The sequence below is a fragment of the Grus americana genome, chromosome 6, assembly GCF_028858705.1.
Source record: "Grus americana isolate bGruAme1 chromosome 6, bGruAme1.mat, whole genome shotgun sequence".
Taxonomy (NCBI): Eukaryota; Metazoa; Chordata; class Aves; order Gruiformes; family Gruidae; genus Grus; species Grus americana.
In genome coordinates, this window is record NC_072857.1 from 8,855,785 (window position 1) to 8,881,843 (window position 26,059).

The 26,059-nt window shown below is 41.7% G+C and overlaps 1 protein-coding gene across 1 annotated transcript in view; it reads right to left on the reverse strand.

Moving 5' to 3' along the window:
* Positions 1 to 16,479, reverse strand: part of GPR39 (G protein-coupled receptor 39) — an 81,711-nt gene extending 65,232 nt beyond the window's left edge. The window contains exon 1 of the mRNA XM_054830047.1: positions 15,404 to 16,479. Coding sequence (XP_054686022.1) covers positions 15,404 to 16,271 — 868 coding nt within the window. The 5' untranslated portion in view covers positions 16,272 to 16,479. The remainder of the gene's footprint in view (positions 1 to 15,403) is intronic.
* Positions 16,480 to 26,059: the final 9,580 nt, after the last annotated feature.

Consider the following 26,059-nt stretch of genomic DNA (forward strand, 5'->3'; position numbering starts at 1 on the left):
GATTTCAGGTCCTTTCCTGTAAGACAATGCACAGTTTATTGAATTTCTATAGCATTGCCCAATTTTTCTTCTTTACTGGTATACCAGAATTACTTATTGTAAAATACTTATTTTAAAACTCTGATGATGATGACAAAGATATGTCCCCAATGTGATTTCAAGGATACACACTAAAAAAACCCCTAACCCTCAGTAATAAATAAGTTGCATGTTCATGGGATAGGATGCAGAATAATTACTCAACTGCTTTAAATAAATTGTGGTACCTAATGTTAATCAGCTTTAGTAACCTCTAAAAAAAAAGGGAGGTGAATGTACATTCATTTATATTCATTACCTAGGCAGATTTTCTATTTTAGGAAAGCAGAAGGGTTATCATGAGTTTTTTGGTTCCATTCCTCCTATAGAACATCAGTCCTTGGATCAAAAGCATGATGTTTCACTTTAAACAGATTTTTTCACGCCTCAGAATTTTCTCCTCAATACCATATTGAGCAAAAATGATCAGAACCATTGATATGTTAAAATAGTAGGAAAATTAAGAGACAAAGTATCTCTCAGTCTACTGCTTCCTTTATTTGAGTTGATACCAGGTATAGGGCCTTGTGTGCCCCAGTGGTGCAGGCAACTCAGAGGTTTGAAGGGGCAGTGCAAGATTTAACTAAAGGAAGCAGTAAAGCCAGACTGATCAAAAGCTCTCAGGAACCACAGTGCTGAACTCATTCATGAAAGGCAGCTGACATCTGATGTAGGAACCAAAACATCAGAGTAAGCTCAGTGCTTGCTACCCAGTGTGCATCCCCACACTAGGAATTTTAGAGGTCACATACCACAATGTGTATACACTTAAGGGAGGGTTTACTAATTAGTTCCAAATACAGAGTAAAATCTTCCTTTAATAAAAGAGGAAAACCCAGGACATCTTGTCTTTCTTGAGCCGTTCAATGCAGCTGACTTCCTACTGCTTGCTTCTACAGGGTGGGCTAGTGGGCAGGAGAGGCAGAGAGCATACCATAAATTCACTTTAAGTGCAGAGAAAAAAAAAACCTCCTCAATGACTACTTTGTATTCTAAGACAAAGGGAACCAGAAAACTAAGCATCCCAAATTACCAAGAAAAATAACTTTTTCCTCTTTTTTTGTTTTGTTTTGTTTTGTTTTGAAAGCAGCTCTTCATTAGAATGTAGCAGAGCATCCTGCTTTCGATGAAAGCACTAGGAAATGTTTCAGAGAAGCACAGTGGCCAAGAGGTCAGGTTATCAGTTTCAACTAATGTAAGACAATTGAAGTGAAAAGTGATGTATCTTAAAGACAGAAAATAAATGCAGAGCTCTATTACCAAGAAGGTGAACCAAAAAATAGCATACAAAGATATGCGGACAATTCAGTAGTAAGGAGAGGGGAAATTCACCTAAGCACTGCTATAGACAGGAGTCCCAGCCATGGGCTCAGACTGCAAAGTGTGAGGGACCTTTAATTCTCCACTGATGCTTATTAAATTGCATTAATGCAATGGAGCTCTCTCATGCCCCAAGAGATCGCCCATAGAGAGCACGGACAGGTGCCAGCTCTGAGAGAGGAGCATTTCTGTCTGATTTCTATTTCCAACCAGAAACGTCAGTGCTTTGTGGAAGGCTTGAGAGAGCCCATTGTGGCTCCTTGACACCATCCATGTGGCGTGAGGAAGCTGCTGTCCTCCTGATATCTTAACAAATTTGGGAGCATTTCTTCACCTTGATTGTTAAAGACTAAAACCAAAACAACTACAATCAATTAACAGCGTTCAAGGCCCAGGCGGAAATTTGAAAACCAGCTTTCAAGGTCAGGGTTTCAGTGGAAATAGATCCTTATTGACAATCAGCAGAGCTTCCCTGAGCTTAGCAGAGCTGACGGCTACATTTGCAGGATAACTGCACTGTTTACATTTTCAGTGTATTGGAGCAGGAAACAGAAACACATGCAGCTGATTTGCAGCACACAGAAGGGTTAACCTTACATTTCATGACAGAAGTTAACCCAAATAAGGTCTATGCTATTCAGTCTGAAGGGAAAAGAAATCAATTCTGGTTCCCGTGGGTAGGATTTCACCACTTGATTAGAGAGAGAAATGAATCTTTAAAGTATACTTACAGGAAAGGTATTTGCCATTTGCATGAGAGATGGGAATGGCTGCATCCCAAGTTATTGAAATCAAGTCTTCTGTGCCTGTTTGAGGATTTCATCTATTTGAATTATGCAAATATCAACTATAACTTCATTGTATAAAACTTCAAAATGAGAATGCTATCCATTCATCCATCCAGGGAGGCCAAAATAATATCTCCACTCCCCAAACTTAACATTGTTTCATTGAAGACCAACAAGAGGTTATGATTTGGTCCTACAGCACTGCATTCAAACTGTGACAGTCAATTTAGACAACATTCCTGCCTGTCAGCAAATAAACATTAAGTCATTTTAAATTTCACTTCCAGTTGATAAGGTTAAAGCAATTCTCTTTTGGAGATAGGGACTCAGAGGCAGGCTTTTGAACGCTAGTCGTTGGGCACAGGGAGACTGACAGCCACACAGGTTGTGAAGGAGGGTATGAAGGCAGGCTAGCAGAGTAGACCTGCAGCAGCAAGAGGAGCAGCAGCACAGGTGATATCTTGCCCTTGATTCAGAGACTAAAAGACACAGGAAATGGATCCTTCAATGACAGGCAGAGACCCATGTGTGCACCACCAAGCTGTGTGGTCCCAGGCCAGCTTTCTGAAAGCCTCCTTTTGGCAACAGCTATTTGCCAAGAAAATGTTCTGCTTGGGTAAGCTTGCTGGACTTTCTTTGCAAGGTCAGCACCCTCCCAAAGAAGGATACTGCGCAACACAGATATGCAGTCCCACATCAAGGAGCAATAAACATAACCTCTTCCTTCCAACCCAGTGGAGACCTGGGCTTTGTGACCAGAACACACCTCCACTCCCAGCACAGGCAACTACATCACGGACTTGCAGAAATGATCACATTCTCTACCCCAGAAACTGAACTAGTTTGGTCCAGCTCTCCATTTGAAAGGCTGTCCCTGAACACGTCCTGCTCATGATTAGAAATTTTCTCATTTCTGTCTGTACTCATTCATGGCCCCTGTAGACCTATTAGTTCTTGTGCCAACGCCATCATTTAGATCAATGCAGAGAATATGGCAATATTTTGTAATATCAGAGCATTTGCACTGCGGGACAATGTTTCCTACATTGTCAATATGCTCTTCATAATAGAAAAGAATGCATTTAAATGTTGGCTTGGACCAGAAGACAAATAGAAAGGGGGCATTGAATTTCAAGTCACTATCAAAAAGCTTTTTAGAATTCAGTAGATGTGTATACGAGTAGGAACAGGAAAACGGAAGAGAATCAAGAAAATTGAAAGTTTCAATCTCCAGATATTAACTTTTAAGGATGAACTCCCAAGGCTGCCTCAAACTACACTAGGTAGGGAAAATCTTTTAAGAAATGGCACAAGAGAAGCACTAAAAGAGAGAAAAGGTATACACTCACAAACCTCCACAGGCACAGAGATCAGATCTGCTCTGGCTTTGCTCAGAGACTGCTCCAACTGAGGGATGATGGCCCTTTGTACCCACCAGACCAGCAGACAGCAGTTTCAGAAGAATTCTCTGGTTTTGCTCTTCTGTTGCTGGTTTGGTTGGGGGTTTTTTATAGACCAAATTAGCAAATCCGTACTCAGCATGGATTTAAAGCTCTGTAAATTCAGAGTTAATCAAGGGTACTACAACTTTCAGACTCAAGTCTCTAAGCTGAAGAGGAAGATTTGTGCATACTGGAGGGAAGGTCCTTGGCCCTACAACTGAAACCAAGGCAAACGCCTTGACACAAGGCCTACCTTAAACAGGCTGGGCTCCATGGGCAGTTTCTAAAGATGCACAGCAAGACTGCCAAGCTTAACTCATTGCACAATGAGATCAGATTGACTGTACCCACAGTCACTCTGCATATGGCTGTTACTGAATCAGTTTTGCAAAATTTTCAAACCAGGGTACAAATCAGATCTTCCTCTTTCCTTGGTACTCACTGCCCTAGAATCATTGTCCAAGATTTTCAAAGGTATGTGTACATCTGCAAATACCAATAGATGCTTTTAAGCATTTTGACAGGAGTTGATGTCATCATTACTACCACTAGAATTTAGGTATTTTGGCTTTCAAGACAAAAAGATCACTTAAAAAATATCTTTTGAACACCTGTGACACAAACCATTCCATCCATTTCAGACCTGCATTTCTTTCAACTGATCAGAAAGATCTGTTGAATAAACTTGTGACAGGAAGTGGGAAAGCTTTTAGCACTTTCACGGTCTGAAGGGCAAGGGCAAACTTGACCAGTGTGCTTTCTTTTGACTTCTGTTTGTCCTTTACCATACCACATTAGTTCTTATCTAATGGTTAAAAACCTGACATGTTAAAGTTGGGTCCACAATAAAGACTGTTTGAATCTCTGTGTACCTTATTGCTGAGGTACTGCAATCCTTAGTTACCTTAAAAGTTTAATTCTGATTGTTGGCTCAGTCATAGCAGTTTCAAGAACTTCTATAGATATCCTTAAGCATTACTAAGAGACTCAGGACCTTCGTTCTTAATGCCTTTAAGTGACAAATTAAGTTCAGTTTTATTTTCAAAATCAGGGAACTCAAAAGTTGTCTTTATTGGAGAGACAGGAAGAAAAAAATCAACAAATACCAGAGCTGACCAAACGAGACACATTTGCACACACCCCCCCCAGAAATTTATACATATTTTTCTTGAAAAGTTTGGGGGGGGGGGGGGCAGGGAGATGTGTAGGAAAAAAATAACTAAAATTTGAGGGAGAGCATTTTAATCAATTTGTTTCTTGTCCAGTCAAATTTTTTGTTCTACTGTCTTAAAAAGTTCATGTTCCTGTGCCTGGCTGAAGGCAGACTCTGATTGCTTGCCTATTTTGGCATATACATAAGTTTCAGATTAAGAGCAGGCATAATGGGACAGATCTAGGACTTATCTGTCCATTAATTTCTCTCCATGATGATCCCACTTAGACATCTGTGGGAGAAGGAAGAGGCATAGAAGGATTTTCCTGTACTATTCACACCAAGTTTCTGGCACTCAGCAATATCAGGACTTTCTGAAGAGGAGATTATATCTTGTTCTTGACAGCACTATCCTTCAAGGTTGCATTTAATCTCTTTTGGAGCCCACTTTTACATTTGGAGTGCACAACAATAAGTTCCACAATTTAAATTTTATGCTTCATGGAAAAAATGCCAGAATAATTGTAATTACTGCAATGTAATAGAAGGGGTACACATATACTGAACTCCAGGGATTTTTCTAGGAAGGAGCAATCAGGACAGTCTTCTAATATTTCTTCAAATGAAAATCACCTTCAGCAGCACAATGCTACATGTACCACTAAAACAGAAGACTGAGCGTGGGGTAGGCCCTCCTTTAGCTATGTAAGACAATCATTACATTCAACAAAAAGCAAGCTGGCAATATTATATGGAGGAACAAAGTAAGGTGGATTTGCAGAAATGCTATATGAATAGGGACAAAATATTTAGACTACCATCTGAAAGGGGCTCTTTTGCAGGGTTCTGCGAGAGACTGGAGCAGAATGTCTTCCTGAATATTTGTGCAGATGATACCTAAAAAAACATGAGAAAAGCAAGCCATTTATGCTGAGTGAGGACAAGGATGGATAGCTAAGCAATGTTATCTTCTCTAATGCACCTCTGTGTCCGGGTGCCTTTATACTCATGAGTAAAGTTTAGTTTCCTGGTAATTATTACATGTATACACCTCTTTGCAGGTAGATGTCAAGTGTTTTTTGAGTAGTCACAGAACTCTCTCTACATGTTTACATAACAAACATACACTTGCCGTCAGTGAGATCCCCAACCCTAACCCCATAAGCTGCACTTTCAACTTAAATACCTTCTTTCAAAAATTCATAAAAACAAACATAGTAAGTGCCTTTAAGAGAGAATTAAACACAATAACCACAGGCCTAAAAACAGCTTAAGGGGAAACAAGGAAAAGTTAGCTTATAACAATACCAAAACTTTTTCTCAGTTTCACCTTTCCTGGTAAGTCACTATTTATACAATTAAGAGGTTCTTGGCAGACTCATTTAATCCATAATATTTTGACCTTGATATTACTTATGCATCCACAACAGAGATCAGAAAGATAACTGCTTTCTCACTTAAGTATAGGGCTGGCATCTAGCAATATAAACATGCTTACCATGTCCTCAAAAAAGGCTAAAAAAGTGCTACAGCACATTATGCCAAATGTAAGTTGAAATCTTAACTGTTTATCTTCAGTGGAAATCATAATTTTAAAAGTCTTTCTTACTGGTTTTTCAAATGTACTACCTATCCAGTAAAATTATAGATTTAGGAACTCACAACAATGAAAGGAGAAAAAATAATCTTTAACCTAATGGTTGGCAGTTGGTTAGGTCTCAGTTTCTAGCACAAGTGTTGCCTTTAGGAAACCAAGAAGTTACGTAGAATAAAATGGAAAGCTTCATATTACTAATAAATGCTCAGATATTAAAGCTCTCTTCCATTAAAATTCACAGGCTAGCAATCATTGTTTAAAGATAATGGTCTTAACATCAGCTAAGAAAACAAAAGATTTAATTATGTGAAATGTGGTATAATTGGAATATGAAACAATAAAAGAATAGATAATGCCTTTAGTTTTCACAGGTGAAGACTTCAATAAATCATCCGTGAACTTGCCACAAATGAGTCCTATCTACTGAAACCGGGGAACTGCAAGAGCAATCTGCATTTGAGATGGTGTCTGGTTCAGAAGAGATAGCAAGAAAACAGAGAGAAATTGAAAAATTAATGCTTAAGACAATAGTCTCTTGACCAAAGAATGAGGGCAGTAAACCAAAATTAATGGGACAGGGTTACTTAACGTATGGTTGCTGTATTCTGTCTAAGGGCTATCCTCCCTCAACTCATTTCATACCTGGAGCAACATCTGTATTTCTCCACCTTGATGGAAATAAATCTTCCTGCTCTCTTATTCACTCTTTGAAGACACAGCTTCCAAGGCTTCTACTTGTAAGAAAATATGCCCTAGAGGGTGTTTGCCATGATACAGATCATGTTTTTCAGAAGCTGAGATGAGACAGCCAGACCTCAGCTCCCCAAAGGCAGCAGCCCCCTGCCTGTTTCTTGGCTCTCGCTGCCACAGCGAGGGATGTTGCCTGCACTTCCCTTCTTCCTTCTCTTAGCATATACCTAGGGCTGCCAGAAGAACCAAGGGCCAATAGGTTTATTATCTACAGCTTGTAAGAGAGAGAGAGATATTAATAATGCTAAGTTTAAGGCCAACACTGGTAACAGTTTTTAATGAGGCTTAAAGACTTTGGGCAGAGGCAAGTATAGGGCAGAAGTACTTAAGAAATCTCAGCTGTCCACTTAGTCTCTTGTCAACACAGATGGTAGAGCATAAAGAAGTGGAAAGATACTTGTGCTTTCTGTGCCACAGGATGAGCTAGGCTGAAGCAGTGTGCCAACACATATAGCTCACTATCAGACCAGGTGAAATACCAGTTTCCTTGTAGGCATCTGCTGAAAGACAGAAGCATGGCCGCAATTTTCACTAAGCACCAGTAAAGTACTCATTGTCCTCGTGGGCTTCTAGTGCACAGAAGCAAAGGCAGTAGTCACATGTCCACAGAGACCACATCTGCCAGGATATCACATATAGAGAATTATGTGGATTACACTAGTGGTGAATTTGGTTCTTTGACAACAGCATTTACAGGGTTAGGTTGTTTTTAAAGCTGCAGACTTTTCATGTTGAAGCAATTTTTAAGTACTCTAATGCAAAGTGTAATCACACATTGATTTTTCCATTAAAACTACAAAAGTCTTAAATCCCCTGGGGGTACTGGCCTCAGTTAGTCCCTATTTTTCCATTCTTTTTCTCTCTGTACCATTTTGTCATCCCTCGGTGTAGGAGGAAAGGAAGACTGTCTACTTAAGCCAAAAGCACAATCTTCTATTACATGAGTCCAGTTAAAAGCAGCAGTAGATAAATTGCTTTCTGTACAATATGGAGGAAAATTATTCTGGTTTCTGCTTATGTTCATTTTTAAATTACAGTGTGGGAAAACAACATACAGATATCTGGATTTTGGAAGTTTGCCTTGAGTCTATTTTACTGTGGCTATGTACTTTTTTTAAAATCAACAGAAGTCCCGCAGCTCTTCAGAGGAGGTTGTTTGTACACAATTGCCCCAAGAAGCCATAATCCCCGAATGCAGCCTTTCCATTGTCATCTGTTGAATAGCAGAGCTTCGGTTTTTGCTACCAGCACTCAGCAGTGTTGATTGGTTTTGTGGTTGACACCAGGTTAATACTTTTGCAGAGAAAAGGAAAGCAAATTTTACTGAACACCAGTAGGTAAATCCTTTGCTTTTATCTCTTTTCCAGAAAGCAGCACCTAAAAGAAAAATCTTACTAGTGACAGAAGGTGGGTGTCCCATTCAGTTGAATGGCCAGATCCTGGTCTGTTGGTCTGTTTCATGTTCCCTGCTCGGCCTCTGCTACCCATTCAAGTGTATTCAGTCTCCTTCCTGTCTTGTGTAATTCAAAGGCCTGCTCAGGGAAATATATGGATAGAGATGCCATATAAAACACAGAGATGAAAATCATACCCAGCCTACAATGTATTTATCTTCAGGCACCTCTCCAACAAAGTCTCTGAAGAAAGGCAGCTGAGTGGAATGATTAAAGAAATGAACCAAGAGGAGTCAATGAAGCTGAGTTTAAAGAACATGGGCTGGAGCTGTGTTCTGGAATCTAATCAATTAGGTTATTCTTTCAATTTTTGTTCTATCCCCAAGCTTTACCTTTTTCAGTAAGGAAAAAACCTCAGTGAATTTCCAGCCTGTGAACAAGCATCTAATTTTCCTGTAACAGAAGTCCTACCATTGTCAAGTTAGACTGTGCCTGAGTCATCTCTAGACGACAACCACGTATTTTTCACAACTACTTGAAGTAATCTGCCTCCTGAAAACCCATTTGCCAAGTGCCTTACAAAATACATTACCTTAGTGATCTTTGGAAAGGCTATTTCTACACACAATACTTTTATTCTGAGCAAAATATTAATCTGCCAGCACTAGTATATGGGGAATAAAATGGTGCTCCATCTTAAGTTCTAAGAGGTCTTTTTAATTTCTGACAAAGTTTTATCTAGATTTAGTTTATGGCCAGGTACAGCTATGTCCATAGTGTTTACAGTGGCATTTGGTATTGTTATAGAATAGCCTGGCATCGTTTTAACAGTCACCACCAAAAAGGCAGGAGAGGGAGTAGGCAGCCCAGCAGATAGGGCAGAAGATCCAGCAGATGCATTCATGACTCTGCATAGCATTTGTGGCCTTGGACAGGTCACTGCCTTCTGTCTAGCTTTTCCAGCCCTTCCCTTTTGCCCATTTTATTTGGATTTAAAGACAGGGTTTCTCCTTCTATGGCACTTACCAGCGTCTCAGTAAAGCCTTGAGCTGCTATTGCTCTGTAAAACAGACCAGACCTGAAGCTACCTGTACCATATCATATCACACAAAACCACCACTGCTACTGTCTTCAGGTTGACACTCAGTGTATTTGACATACTTAAATGTTAGACCAAAGAAAAATTTAAAAAAAAACACCACCACGCTGCCTTTCTCAGATGGAGGCACTGTCATAGATTATGATAAGCAATTCCCTTCCCTGCTACATTAAAGAAGCTATAGGATATTTACTGTCTGGGCATGTAGGTAAAATTCATCTTACATCAGAAGGTCTCACAGCAGAAAAGTTGCAGTTCTGTAGTGATGGGAAAGAGACAGCAGAGAGAATTACCTGCCCTGCTTGGCACAGGGGACCTGGTGGAGCCAGGCTGGTATCAGCCCAGTCTCCAGTTAGGTAGGTCCAGCTGCAGCTTTGACTCTTGCCAACTGCTGCAGCTACAGCAGTGCTTTAATGCATCTACCTCAACACTTTCATAGCAGCCAGATTACTTTGACATTTCTCTTTTCTAGAAGGAAGAGCTCAGGATGGATGGACATTTCATCATGGTCCAGGAGACAGAAAAGTGCTGCCCAGATGCTGGCTGGCAAACAGCAAAGCACCCACAGTGCCTAGTAGCCCCATGCAGTGGGACCCCTCTGCTGTGCAAACCGAACAGTATTGCTCCAAAGGGCAAACTGGAAGTTTATACAAAGAAAAGCAGAGGATGTAGCAACACTAAAGGACTTTTATATTTCAACGTATTTACTGTGGTAGGCTTGAGGCTGCTTTATATAAAATAATTAAGGCTTTTAGCAGAAGCACAAAACTGAAGCTGCCAAGGGAAATATCACAGAAGCTTTAGAAGCAATACATTTTTCATCTGGGATAGTCAAAACTCACTTCATTGTAGAGTACAAGTTCAAGTCAGTCAGATCTAGTCTGATGACAAACCACACAGCTACTTTTGTATAAACATGGTTTTATATTATAGACCAGAATAAGAAGGACGTAGCCATGGCCAGCAAGCAGGCACAAGCCAACCCCACCAGCAGCTTGCGTGGAGGCTTGTCCCACACTGCTCCCCTTTCCCAGTGAGCAGGCCATCCGTTAACATTTCCTAAAGATTTTTAACTTACATAGTTTCAGCTGTGAAAGTGCCTTCTTTTTTTAACATTTATAATTATTACACTAGCTGTATCTCTCTTTTACATGATCCTTTCATTACATTCTCCTTCTTTTTTTGCTATAACCCCCTTATAATATATATAATAATACATGTAAGTCTCCAAATTCACCCTTTCTTAAGAGCTTTCTGATACAGTGGCAAAGGCCTGAGCTCAGGTGTTGGAGCAGCAAGAGGTCCCCAGTGGCACCTCATGACCATTTAGGTAGCCCTCTGATCACTGCCCTGCCCTTTACAGCCACAGGAGAAAGATGAGATCAAGTAGCCACAAAGACTGAATGAATCCCTGTCTGGGTGGGCCAAGCATTAGGAGGTTATCAAACCTCCTAATTAAAAGCTTGTGTTTCATCCTCAGGGGTCGGCACTGTTCAACATCTTTGTCGGCGACATGGACAGTGGGATTGAGTGCACCCTCAGCAAGTTTGCCAACGACACCAAGCTGTGTGGTGTGGTCGACACGCTGGAGGGAAGGAATGCCATCCAGAGGGACCTTGACAGGCTGGAGAGGTGGGCCTGTGTGAACCGCATGAAGTTCAACAAGGCCAAGTGCAAGGTCCTGCACATGGGTCGACGCAATCCCAAGCACGACTATAGGCTGGGCGAGGAATGGATTGAAAGCAGCCCCGAGGAGAAGGACTTGGGGCTATTGATTGATGAGTAGCTCAACATGAGCCAGCAGTGCGCGCTTGCAGCCCAGAAAGCCAACCATGTCCTGGGCTGCATCAAAAGAGGTGTGAGCAGCAGGTCGAGGGAGGTGATCCTGCCCCTCTACTCCGCTCTTGTGAGACCCCACCTGGAGTACTGCGTCCAGCTCTGGGGGCCCCAGTACAGGAGAGACATGGAGCTGTTGGAGCAAGTCCAGAGGAGGGCCACAAAGCTGATTGGAGGGATGGAGCACCTCTCCTATGAGGACAGGTGGAGAGAGTTGGGGCTGTTCAGCCTGGAGAAAAGGCGGCTCCACAGAGATCTAATTGCGGCTTACCAGTTTCTGAAGGGGGCCTGCAGGAAAGATGGTGAGGGACTGTTTATGAGGGAGTGTAGTGACAGGACAAGGGGTAATGGGTTTAAGCTGAAGGAGGGTCGATTTAGATTAGATGTTAGAAAGAAATTCTTTACTGTTAGAGTGGTGAGGTACTGGAACGGGTTGCCCAGAGAGGTCGTGGAGGCCCCATCCCTGGAAGTGTTTAAGACCAGGTTGGATGGGGCTTTGGGCAACGTGGTCTAGTGGAGGGTGTCCCTGCCCGCAGCATGGGGGGTTGGAACTAGATGATCTTTGAGGTCCCTTCCAACCCAAACCATTCTATGATTCTGTGATTCTATGATCTAAGTGCCATCAGCCAAGTATTTTCATAAGCACTGTAGGTATCCAGTTTCTGCTGCTGGGAGTGGAAAAGCTTTGATCAACAAAAGCTGCCATGAACCACTCAAAAAATTAAGTTCAGCTATATTTTCCCTGCTATTCATTACAGGCCACACTCATCCAGACCCATGTAGCCCTTCGCTACAAGATCTGCTGTCCCGACATGAATGGAGCTGCTTTAACAACAACAACAAACACAGGTAACCCACACAGTGTCAACCAGTCTGATCTATGCTGCCCATAGGGATGGGTTGACCCACTGGAGGCAATGGAGTTTTACCACCTGCCTCAGAAGATGATTAAATAAATCACATACACAGAGATTATGGGACATGTGCTCCAGTCTATCCAAAAGCACAAAATGCCTAATTTCAGGAGCAGGAGCATTAAGCAGAAACTTACATGTGCTATCATGCTTTTCTTGAAGCAAACAGCAATAGTGGTAAGGAAGTTGGAAGGAATAGCCCTGCACAGCCTACTTTATAAAAACAGAACTGATTTTCTCCAAAATACTGGGACAAATTTGCATTCCTCCACTGGGGCAAATCTACCAAAATTCAAGCTGAATGGCCCCTGGAAGCACCTCCTCCCATACATCAGGCATAGAGTTGTTATTGCAGCCATTGGGCCAGTCCCACCTCTCCACCAAGGTAGCCAGAAATAGAAGGAACTGACATCTCTATATCAAGGACTTCAAATCCCCAACCAGACCATCTGGGCTTTAAGCCAAAATATTTGAACATTGCAGCAACCTTCCTTGGAGAAAAGCTCTTCCCCACATGAGCTCAGTCTGTCCAGCACAGTGGTGCCCTTGTCACCTTCCTCTTCCATCACAGCAGTGGTCTCACCCCATCTGGAGCCCATCCTGCAAGCATCAATACTACTTATGGCAAGTAGTCTTTCACTTTCAACATTTACAATTCATTTTCTTAAGTGCCACACAATAACTTGACACTAAAAAAGCATCAGTTCCTTCTTGTGTCTCCTTCTACTTAGCTTTTTCTCATCGTCAGGAGATTTATGATTTTAATCTCTGTTTTATAGAACTTATCACTTTTAACAACTAGAAGAAAATGCTAAATTGTTTTTATTGTTGTTAGATGTTCAAAGACATCATGCTATATACTGTCATTTACATTTCACATTAAAAGTGAAATATGTTGGGAATGCGCAAGTATTTGTTTTAATTTGACCCATCTGTTAAATGAAAAACAAAGATGACTTCTAAATCACTATATTTAAATTTAGCGATTTGTAAACAATTTATATGTTCATTTCTTCTGGGTTAAAACTGCCCTAAAGCATTACTCTTATGAAATCTCCAAATTAAATTGCTTTGCATTGTTCTCAGGGATGCAGGCTACGGTTTCTTCCTCCTCAGTTTATTAATTTATTTCCCAACCCAAGTAAATTAGCAAGACTTGTATTAAGAGTCTTGCCACTGAAATAATTTTGGGGAATTCATGGAAGTATCTAGTGGCTCCAGAAAGCTGAGAGGACAGAGAAAGTGTCAGATATTGGCAGCAAATTCTCTTAAGACAAAGGACAAGCCAATCACTTTCATTTAGCTTTTTAACACTTCTAGGGCACTGGGTCTGCCCTATTCCACGCTAGACTCTCACCAAGCAAGAACAATAATCGAGGAGGGGAAGAAAAGCCACTGAAATTTACCTTCATCTCTCAACCTAGCTAGAACATGTTACAGGATTTGGATCTTAGACTGGGCTTTAATGTAGCAGTGGATGATAATTTACAAGGGGAGAGAGATCCACAGACATTTAAGGATCCCACAATAGCACTTAATTTAAAGAGCAGAGCCTCATCCGTTCTTCTGCTTTGTGCAACATGCTGTATTTAGCATGAGCTGCTAAGCCTCTACCCCAGAAATCAGTACTTTTGGTGGAGTAAGGATACTGAGAGCCCTTTTAATCACTCAGATATGGAGCCTCTCGTCCCAGACTAACAGACAACTTGTGTGAGGAAATGATTTCTTCATTAGATGTACAACCTGAGCATTAGGAAGAGCTCTGGACAACCTGGAGTATCCCATCTCCCATCTGAAGCCTTTGGCACCTTCTCTGCTGGTACAGCGTGCAGCTCCACCCTTTCCCCAAACCTTTGAGTCATACATCTTGTCTGTATGGCAGGTTTTCACCATGTTCCCAGCTCTAATACAGGTGCAGCAGAAAAGGAGCTGGGCACACCCTGGGCTCCTTCCCCTGCAGCTTCATGTCCCAAACATAGACTGTGGCAAAAATAGGACTAGACGAGGAAGCAGAGAATACTCAAAAAAAAAAAAAAGTTCTTAAAGCTGTAGAAGTGGACAGACCCATGAGTTTCAATTCCTCCTCTGCAATACCAGCACAGCACCAAAAAGCAACAGAGTGCTAGGTCTACTGTACATTCATACTGTAGATGGTTTATTTATTATATACAGTATCATATTAAGCAACCCAACAAAACAAGAACTAGCAGTAATTCAGCCAGAGCATGATTAAGGGTGCCTCTAAGAGCATCAGCAAATGTGGAGACTACATGGATCACAGCCCAGAAAGATTCCAAGTTGTTGAAATGACAGCTTGATTAGTTTTTGTCTGACAAATGTGGTGAGAGAGATCAGAATCAAACATAATTCCAAGGTTATAGGCCTTCAAATAAAACCAGGAAAAAAAATTCAAAGAGGGCAACAGCAAATTGCAAGACCAAATCAACTCTCCAGCCCAGCTTTCTTAATGTTCAGATGCAACACAGCCACCACTGCCAAGGCTAAATAAGTACTCTCCAGGGAGCACACTGAATTAACAGGGACATGCCTTCAGAGTGGGACAAGCTTCAGATTTTGCAAGATGGTTTTCCCTCCCATCAAGAGCCTTACTAGACATGCACATATTTGTCATTGAATGGGAAAACATGCAAGTAGAGTTACTTTATATCCAGGCAACCGTTGCCTATTGCTACCCCAAAGGTCAAGCAGCAACACCCTGTTAACCATATTGCTGCATGTAGGTATGCAGTGTAATCAAACAACATAAATAGCAGACAGTGAATGGATTTTTCCTTCTTCCCTCCCACCTGTTCTAATGACAAAAAGAGTGAGTCAAAAACATGCAGGGAAATCAGATTTCTTAAAATATATCATTGCAACCAAAAGTACCCCTCCTCCTCATTTTGCACCAGTTTCAAACCATACATCCCCCATTTGGGGGAACTTGGTGAGACAAAATGGAGGCTTCTGGGTTTCCTTCCCATATGGAAAATGGGCAGGGGAGGGGAAGCAGAGTAGGACGGGGCTCTTACCCAGGAAGAAAATGATTTGTCTCCTGGAGCTCTTGCCCTCCGAGCTTTCACTTTTTCTTAGGTACTGCTCCTGGTGTCTTAGTCCACCCTTCACTGCCACAGTTCCTTCCTTGTGGATCATCAGGGTTTTCATCATGCTGTGGCACATGAAGGCGACAGATCCCAGCACTATGATGTACACAGCAAAGGCACTGAAGATGCTGGCCTGAAAGACAGACCACTTGGAGGAGAGGCTGGTACAGATGGTCATATTCTGCTTCAGTTCAGGGAGGTGGTGCCTGGGCACAGGCTTGACACAGGCAGTCATACCTTGGTAGCCCTCTATGGTTTCCAGGGGATATTCTGTGCCCATGGCAAAAAGCAGGGGCAGAGCTACGATGACAGATGTCCCCCAGACAAAGGCGATGAGCAGCTTCACTGTCCGGGGTCCAGAGACTGCCTTGAATTTGAAGGGGTGACAGATAGCCACGTACCTCTCAAAGCTGAGGGTAGCCACATGCAGCACAGTGGCATAACTACAGGCTTCAAAGAGGAAGTAGTAGAGCTTGCAAGCCATGTTGCCGTTAGGGGTGGAAAAGGGGCTCCAGATGGCACTGAAGAACTCCATGGGCATGCCCAGAAAGATGACCAGCAGATCAGAGCAGGCCAGGCTCACCATGTGGTCCGTGACCTCCTTCTGCAGGTAGCCTTTCTTCTGCAGGATCTTAGTGGCCTTGATAGTGATGCTGTTGCCCAAGATGCCCGCAATAAAGATGCAGACATACACTGAAGCCAAAGTGATCTTGACCCAAGCAGCCACCTCAAACTCAGGGATGTGGCTTTGGTCAATGAGGTGAGAACAGTCTGAAGGGGATGTCTGTCCTGCCATGAGCAGCCCCTGGGCAGAGGGGAAGGAAGGAAGAGCCTTCCTGCCCTCTCTGACGTTCAAATTCACAGCAAATAGATCCTTTCTCACTTTGCCCCTCTGACTGAGACACACAGGTCAGAGCAGTCAGGTACAACAAATGCGTCTCAACTAGCCACACCTCTGGGTTTTGTTAGCAACAGCCACTGAGTCAATAAGCTGAGCAGGAAAGTGTTTCAGCTCTTACCTATCTTTAAGGCAAACACCTCTTGCTCCTTTTGGATTTTCCTCCTCTTTTCTTTACTGAGTGAAGCTCCTGTTCTCCTGCCCTTTGCGGTGTGAACTGCTCTCCTTTCAAGGCTGGTGTCTTCCTCTGCAAGCAAAGGCAGCTTTTGGTCCCAGCCCCAGTAGGAGGAAGTTAAAGTTTCTGGTGGTTATAGCTGCTCTGTTAACCATTAACGTAAATCTTGGCTATGCCTAGTCATTGGCAGCAAAGCAGGTTTAGGAAAAAAAAAACCCCACCACCACCCAAGTCTGAAATTCACTTCCTGTAATAGGAACTCCTTCTCAGAGACAAGAAGAGGTGTTTCTCCTAAAGCTGTTAGGCTGGTGGGGTCACGCTGAATGCGTGAACAGGCGCTGAAGAAAAAGTACCTGCTTATGAGTTTAACTGAGCTTCAGACTGTACTTCTGTAGGTGCTAATACCAACATGCTTCACTACTTTACATTTCCTTTAATGAAGACCTCGGCATCTGCCGCAGCAGCATTTGTTACGCAGCTTGTGCAGCCACGGACTGATTTACATTGACAGGAGGTTCTGGGTTTTGGTTGTTGCTGATGAACTGGTAGCTTCTTAAAATAACTGGTTAGACTGTAAAGAGTCTTCTCAGAAGTTATAAAATAAGCTGAACTCTAGATTTAAACACATCAATTGTATCCCTTTAAATTTCCATCTTCTCATGTTAGATAACAATAATAATGAAGTTAGGAATCCTGATCATGCTGATGCTTTTAAATAATCTGGAGTAGCAGGGGATGAAAACGTACTTCCCCCCTCCTGTAGCTTACCCCAGGGGGAATGAATTTAATGCACTCTTTAGTTTTAGTTTCAAACCATAGCATTGAAGGCTCCCAAGGTAACCTCTGGAAACATTTAATTAGAGGGTGTGTATATGGATTAGGAAACCTTTAAATTACAATGCAAAATGGCAGAACAGCTTTTGCAGCTATAATCAAGAGAGAGGCCCAGTACAGTGATCTGCTCCAATACCAAATCTAAGAACAGTGGGTTCACAAAGTGATTTTTATTAACTAGACAAGCTCATGTGACACTTTCAGCTCATGATAAAAGAGAAACATTAGAAAGCTGTTATTAAGCAGTCTCCTCACATTCAGTGGTTATCACTGTACCTCAGCAGCCCAAGTATATAATGAACAAAAGATGCCCAAAACAGGATAATCAGCACCTGTTTCTATGCATTATTTATGCATTCCTGTTTCAGAAAAATCACCTCAAACCTTGCACAACTTCAAGCCCTGTAGTCCCAGTCATCTTTCCTTATGTTTGATAATTCACATTTGTTCTGCTCAGACAAGCTTTCTATTATTACCCAATTTCTTTCACTTAATTTTACTTTATAGAAGTGTGAACAAAGATTACATATGCATGACTGAATTGTGGAAATGAAGCTAATTAAAATTTGCTGCTTACCATCAAAAGGGAAAAAGGGAGAGAGCAAGAGAGAGAAGGCCCAATAGGATTAGATCTCCTCCTTTTTTCCACACCAATTATAAAATGCAGAACACAATTTTGCAGTTTTCAATATTATCTTTAGAACATACACAAAGTTTATTAGCTTTCTAATAAAGAGCTAGTGCCACAAAGGGGATGGGAAGGAAAGAGACAATTGTGGATACTCATAGACTGAGACCATTTAAAAAAAAACCCCAAACTTACATAGGTTATTGGACTAGATAAACCAGCAGTGAGTATTCCAGAGATAGGTATAAAATCCCTATTACGGATGATTATAAAAAAAATCTGTCTTCTGGAGGGAGACATTTCTCCCCAACTAAATGTGCTTAATGCCTCTTTGTGGCATGGCGGTTGAGAGATCATAGTCTTTACCCTGGTGGATATGATACCAGTTTATAAACCTATGATTTGTGTAATGGTCTAATTTTAGGGATTTTGTTAGGCTTGAGGAAAGCCTGTTGAGGAAATATCTTGTAGCAGTGAGTATCACAAGTTAAATTTTGCCCTTGCAGTCTTGAAAGTGAATGTGGCCTGTGGAGTTGTATCTGGGAGAATGCTCCAGGGAGTCCTTCCTGACCCGATCTGTTGCAATTGCACACCGTGACTTCAGCCCCCAGAACTTAGGAGGAGTCAAAAGCATTAAGGATGGAGATCACCATCTTTCGTTCTAAAATCAGCACACATGGATGTTGCACACTGCAGCCAATCACTTTGTCAGCCTGCTGGTAAGAAAATAGAGCATCCTGAAGATGCAGATTACATGGGCACAGGGTGGCAGCTGGCACTGTGTGCCACTTGCTTGGCCAGTCTTCCTCACTCAAACGCTTGTGGTGATGTAGTTGTTGGTAAGAGATGACAAGTGGTGGGAGCCAGCGAAAAATTGAGATGGAGCATGGATTGTTGTTGCTGTAGTATACGAGGTGATTTTTCACTTTCAGAGATAATAAAGCTGCTGTGATCATCTGCCTCAGTTTGTTATCCAACAGAGTCTACAAGGTTTCCTGAAGGGCTGTTTGCTTTCCTGCCTGGTCCTTGGATAAGACCCTGGTGAAAGGCCTTCTGAGGCAGAAGAGAGCAGAGTTTTATCATTCATCTTTCAGGCCACTGTGCAAAGCTCACCTTCTGCACTTTGTGTAGTGCACCATCTAGCTCCTCGCCATGCCTGTGGACCACTGGCTGAGCTGAAAGGCAGGAGGGGCTGCAAGGCACTGGGTTCTTAGCCATCTGCCATCTCATTAAAAGCCAAGTCCCCCAAACTCCTTATGCAGTTGGGCCCCCGAAAGTGGCAGATAGCACCGGTTGTAGCAGGAATGAATCTTGGAAGAACAAACTCATTTGACAGATGCTGTTGCATTTTAGGTAAACGGATTGTAGATTAACCTTTTCCAGGGTATCATATTTCTACCGCCTTACAAATGCACTTTCTTCCCCAGCTGCATAGTGCCAGCACGTGGATTAGCTCAGGGTGCCAAATCTGCAGAATCTCTCTATGGTTATTTCTCAATTACCATATAGCACGGGAGCCAGGGTGCTCTGATGGGCAGACAGGCATTGCCACGCTTGTGTTATCTCTGCAGAATTATTTCTTGATAGCTGTGTTGTGAATATGCAAATCCACCCTAATTGGCTACGCTAATCACACTGCTCTGACTGGTTTCTGTTCTCAAACTGTTCAAGCTACTTGACAGGAACAAAGAAAATACCTCGGTTTCTTGCTTCCTTTAGCTGAAAAACTCTAAAACTTAAATGAAAAAGGAGAGCTATCTCGAAAGCAAAGAAAATGAGGCTGTGAAAAGGATTAACTTTTTTTTCAGATAAAAACACATTGACTTTTTTCTTGCCAGTCTTTACCGTTCTCCATCTCAACAAACCTCTTGTCCCTAGAATAACTGTGATACCTTTGTCTTGCCAGTATTTGTTTAGAGAAAGTGAATCCTGGGCTTGTTCAATTCTCTTTGAAACACAAGGTAAACAAAATGAGATTGCTGTTCTGCAGAAGGCAGCTACTCTGATCTGCACAGGCAGAGGGGAAAGTGCTGTGGGAATAAAAGGAAGAAACAACACAGACAAAAGTGAAGCGTCCAAGTGATTTTAAGTGTTTTAAGAAATCAATTTGCATGAGACAGCTCATGTTGGCTTTTAAAATTATTTTTCATTAAAAATTTAAATAATTAAAGACTGCCTTCAGATAACGTTTATTTCTGTTTTCTGAAATCTAACAAGCCTCTTCTTTACTGTTAAGATCCCTTTATATTCTTTTGGTGAGTTATTCTTGAATTATATTTTTCTTCATTGGAAGATTATGATGATAGTTAATATAAATAATTACAAGTAATTCGTGAAATTTCTTCTTAATTTCCCTAAGTTTTGTTTTGGGCAACACAGTCTAACAACCACTGTGCTGTTAACTGCTTGGCTTCTTTTCTTCTGGCAATATGAGACTGGGTTATACAATCTGGGCAATGGATGTGCTGTGTAACCCGCATATCCATAATGAATTCTAATCTTATTAGATTACCTCTAGAAAAGTGACATATGGAAAGTTGCCATCTTTTATTTAACGATGTGCAGTGTTACCTTCTGTAATGCTGTCCTCTTGGAATATCATATTGTGAGTGTCTGCTTATCTGGAGGATAGAGAAGGGGGTTTCAAATATGCTTCCAGGATAAACAGTAAAAAGCGATCTCTGCTCCAAATCATTCCATCTAAGTAAATAGATCAAAGCACTTCACTACTTCCAGTGTATTTTACAAATTGGTATGCAACATGAGAAGAAACTGGGGACAGTGAGACTAAATGGTTTATCCAAGATACAGAAAATCTGTACAATACCTGAGCCTCCTCACCGATACACTAGATTTCAGCTAACTTCCTCACATGACCTGCAGCATACAGACTGCAGAGCAAGAAATGCATTTACACAGCTCTTCACTAGTTGCTCTGCTGGTTTTAACTGATGTTAATTCATAATAATTAAAACACATTTGCAGCACCAAAACACATAATTATTGTACTTAGTCATATCTGGAATTGTTGAACTATACACAACCTGCTTTCTGATCACCTTGGTAAATTAAAAAAATTAAAGCTGTTCAAAGCCTTCACTCAACTACAGCATTGTCTGAAGTAAACCAAATGTACTAGGAAGTCTGTGGATTGCTGTGATTAAGTGTGAGTGCACTTTGCCAGGCAAGAAAGTGAAAGGGTTAATTTTCCACTCTTGGAGTAAGGAAAGAGATGCATATTTCTCTGCCCCTTGACACTACAGTAGCCATTAGGAAGCCAAAAAAAAGTCCGGCAGCTGTGGCCCCAAATGGAGAGAAGCTGATTAAGCAGGCTGGGAAAAGCAGGTAAAGCAAGTCTCCTCCTGAAATGAGATGGTCCTTTTTGCATCCTTTGGGAAGAGGCACCAAAGGAAATGAGTTTATTTACATCCCAGACCTGACAAAGGAGCTCTAACTTAAAAACAAAATGAACACATATGCTAAGCCCAGGTCTCAATCATGAATTGACCTTATTGAATGCATTTCCTGAAGTATCTATTCAGACTCCCCTTTGTCTGAAGCACAGTGGCACCAAAGCACATCTGGTTCAAGAAATCACCACTGTGAGCCTTGGGGCACAATCCCCAGCACACTGAATCAAATCTCATTTTTCTCTGTGTAACTTTTAAACTGCCTTGTCCAAATAGATGTTAGTGGCTTCAAAGTACAATTCAAAGCTCCTGTTTAAGAGCATACTTAGCTCCTTACGCCATATTTTTAAGCTGTCAAGTAAAACTCTTGTATGGAGTGTATTTTTCCAACCCATCTTTTAACAGAGGTTCATACTTTTGGATGTTGTTATGCTATTGCCCTAGAAAAAAGTTCAGATTTCTTTCTCTGAATGTAGCTAGTTGCTTATAGTTACAAGATAGAATTTCTGTAAAAATGCATCTTCTCGCAACCTGAATTTGCCATTATTTTTGTTACAAATCTGCAAGGTCAATAATCTATGGAAATGGCTGTCACATGCAGGTACCAAAACACTGCAGTTCAGAATACATGCTCTTCTTTTTGCTAACAAACCAACTGGGAAACTTCTAAATAATGTTGATGGTTCAGTCTTGGTCTCCTGAAAAATCTCTTTATAGCAATATTAAGCTTTACTATTGCAAGGAGAAGCAAAAAATTATCTCTTTACTTCCTTCTTGTGCTTGCCATCACCATCAGGACTTGCACTTGTGTCCGGCTGAGCCATTACAGAATCATTTTGCCTCTCTCCAAAACTCAGTTGATGGGGTTTAGCCTGAAGCAAGCTAATGACAGCTTTTTGACCTACTTCTAAGGAGTCCTAGCAGCATGTCGCCACAGCAAGCGCACTTCTGTCACCCTGTTCTTTCTCATTTACAATACATACATGATGCCAAGTCAAAATATCGAACTTTTCACTTTAAGGAACTTGTATTTTACCATTATATAGTTCCTTCCCTTGCAGGAACTTCAACAGATTCAATTTTAAATAGCTTGTAAAAAATGACAGAGTGCTTCACCTGTTGCTGCAACGGTACAGCTACCTCTGGGTAAAGTAGGACAGTTAACATTACATAGTAATTTGTGGGTGTAGGGGATGCCACATCTGGGTTTCTAAGTAAAACATGTAAAATCTGTCAGAGCTGAACTTTGGTCAGAATGCAGGACTTCAGTTCTTGTTGTCAGCGAAAACACTAGGTGCATTTCCAGAGTTTTGGCTCCAGGATATGCCATCACCACAGGCTCTGTGACACGCTGAACCTTCAGTCACTGTCCAGCTGAACCACTAGACTCCAATTACTGACACAAGTTGTTCTCATTCCTGCTGTCCTCATACTGGTGCATATCACCAGGGCTACTTGGGGCAGGTGTTCTGTGCTGCTGCATGCTGGGCTGTTCCTCCGCCCCGGCACACTGTAGCAGGGGGAATCTGAGAAAGCTTTGGAGGACAATCTGTGCTTGAATGATTTAGGCTGGAGCCTTGCTCCAGGTTGGCAATACACTGGGTCTGATGGAAAGCCCCCAGGACACCAGTGACAGCAAAAGCATTGGCACGTAGGTGATGGGAAGTGAGCCTGGAGAGCCTTGAATCACAGCCTGAGGACAGGGGAGGTGGCATGGAGATCCACAGCAGCCCTGGAAAGAAACCGTGGCTGGGGAGTGACAAGCAGTAAAGGCTCAGCAAGGCTCACTGCCTCATGTCAGGGCCCTGTGGGCACAGTGAAACTGCTCCCCACTGGTGCCCAGCAGCTCTGTGCATCTCCTGCCCTCCACTTGCACTAGGCAATGAATTAACTCTGTGGCAATGCCACACTTCCCCACCAGCTCAGTATTGACTCATGGGAGGATTGTTTTTCTTTACTGCATTTTAGCTGTCATTGAAATGCAGAGGCAAATATTAACAGTGTAATGGGACTATTTGACAATTTAGTACTATATTGGTAAATGTAAGTCAAGCAAAGAAAATATAAAACAAACAAATGTGAAAGTGAGCTGATCTAAATTTAGAGCACACACTTTACCTAGGAGTTAACGTTTGTGCTGCTTGCAATGCTTATTTCTGATGTCCCTGAACAGCGTGTGTTTGGGGGTTTCTCATTTGCTTTGGGCATACAGTTATGCTTACTTTATATGTGTAACTTCCTTTACTTCTGAAATTCTTCTACTAAACATTGACATAGGAAGTGGCTGGTCACTGTCCTACAGATCCAAAGCCTGAAACTGAACATGGAAATAAATAGGAAATGGATCGCAAACTATTTTTTCAATGGTGTTTTCACCTATGTTTATGTGGTACCATATTCCGTCCAAGTGGTTGTTAAAGTACAAACAGGACTACCTATCAGTACATATATATGATCAATAAACTGTTATGACTTCCCATACCAGGTAAGTAGAGCTCTTCTGTTTCAGAAAAATACAGAAACTCCTTTGTCTGGAGCAAACCAACTGCTATTACATAATTTTTGAAATATGAATTATATAAAGTTCATGTGAAAATATTTTAGTTATCACTTTTTTCTCTTTGCTCTCGCAATCGCTAATTCTCTCCCCCTCATTCCCTCCCCTCTTGACAATAGTTTCTATCTTTGTTCCTTAGCATACTATTCCTACTAAGAAAATACGTAATACAGCTGTAAACGCCAACCTGCTGCCACAAGGCCTGCTCTGACATCTGACACTGTCACCCCAGGATTGCCTGATGTCAATGAGGATCTTCCTCAGTGGAACCAAGACCGGACTGATGCCATCCTAAAGAAGATGTGTAAAATATGCCTGCAGCCCCAGGAGTACTGATTTCTCTCTGTTGGCAAAAAAGGGGTCCTAGTACAAATAACAGCTGTAATATCTACACTGTAGAGACAGCACGTAAAGGAAAGTGAGACAAATCCAATCTTTGTGTATATATCAGCTGATATATTCCACATGTTTGCCCAACTGTTGGATGACTTTTCTTTGTTATTGTAGCTTCCAGTCTTACCTTCTCTTTGACTTAAGAGCTATCAGGAAGAATTATTGCACACAGAAAAGAGCCAGCAATACAGACTGCTCGAGAGTCATTAGTTTTACAGGACATCCATTCGAATAGATAAAAGACTGGGCTCTAGGCGAAAGGAAATAATTCTTCCAGGATGGACTTTGCCTGGTTTGCTCCTAAATAAACATTTGATAAGGAGTAGAAGTTATCTGGAGACACTATCCTAGAAAGATAGGCTCTCTAGATATTATCTCTAGATACTACCCAGAAAGAAGGAACTGGAATTTGTAAAAATACAAAGTTTTAATTCAGATTTGTGTACTCCTAGAGGAAGAAAAGACTGTCTAGGAAGAAAGAAACATGGAACTGCAAAACATCGATCAAAATCCTAAAAGGCTGCTAAGGCAGGAAGGTCTCTTAGGAAGTGTTTTGTGTGTAGGTGGTTGCGAGTTTTAGAGTCAGTCTCGGGTTTTGTCTACATGTAAGTTATATTTAAAAATGCATTTGCAAAATCTGTGTGAGATTTGCACAGAGGTCTCCAAGTGAATGATTGACTCGGGGACTTTGCAGCTACAGTCAGGACTTAAACTGCACTCCAATTTTCAGCACCCATCTCCAGAATAAATGCTTGGTAGAGGATCTGTACCCAAGACTATGCTTAGAGAGACAGAGCCAAAGACCACTTTTTCACATAGAAACCCTGACAGAACTAGGATAGTGCGGTTTCGTGAACATGTTCCTCTCCTAGGTGAGGTACACGCAATTTTGTAAAGGAAAGGAAATAAGAAGTGCGCAAATCAAGAAACAGGCTTGAGGCTCAGTGAGCACCAGAGAGTGATTGTTATCTTCCATTTTAGACCATGCTGAACAGACTTCCAGTAAGAGACTCCTACATGCTGAGCCCCTACTCCTGTTTTGGGCTCTGCCCGGTATTTGTGTCCCGAAATGGTGAAGTCTCATTTTACCAACACTGAGGTCAAGCCTGACTGCAGGGGTTGTAGGAAACCCCAGACTGGAGGTTACTGCTCTGGAAGTAATGTAGTACTGCAGTAAAAATAAATGTCAGTATTAAAAGTAAGTACTTTATGTTTTTAACACCACTATAGGATGAATCCAGTGAGAAGGAGCTGAGGAAGCACTAAATGTGGTCAAAACACCCATTTCCTTTTGTTAAGTGAAAATATAAGCTCTTTTACTTGCTCACTTTGCTGTTATTGACTGAGATAATTTGCCTCCCACACTGAAACATTTTGGAATATAGTATCACGCCTGTACCCTTTCTGTGACTGTGCTGTGTAAAGCACCATTGTTTCATTTCCACTTTGATTGCAGCATCGCTCACGGAGACTGCTGTTTCCAAGGCATTGCATCTCTTACTTTTAAGCTGTGAGAAATGACAGACGCAGCTTCTTAAACTGAGGGGAGGCACATCCTTCCCAGAGGACTTGGGACGTGTCCCTGAGAAATGCTTCTCCCCACAATGTCTACCAGAAATGTAGGAAGAGACTCCCATGCACAAAAGGATTTCTGTCTCTCCCTGAGCAGGTGGCCATAAAGCTCATCCA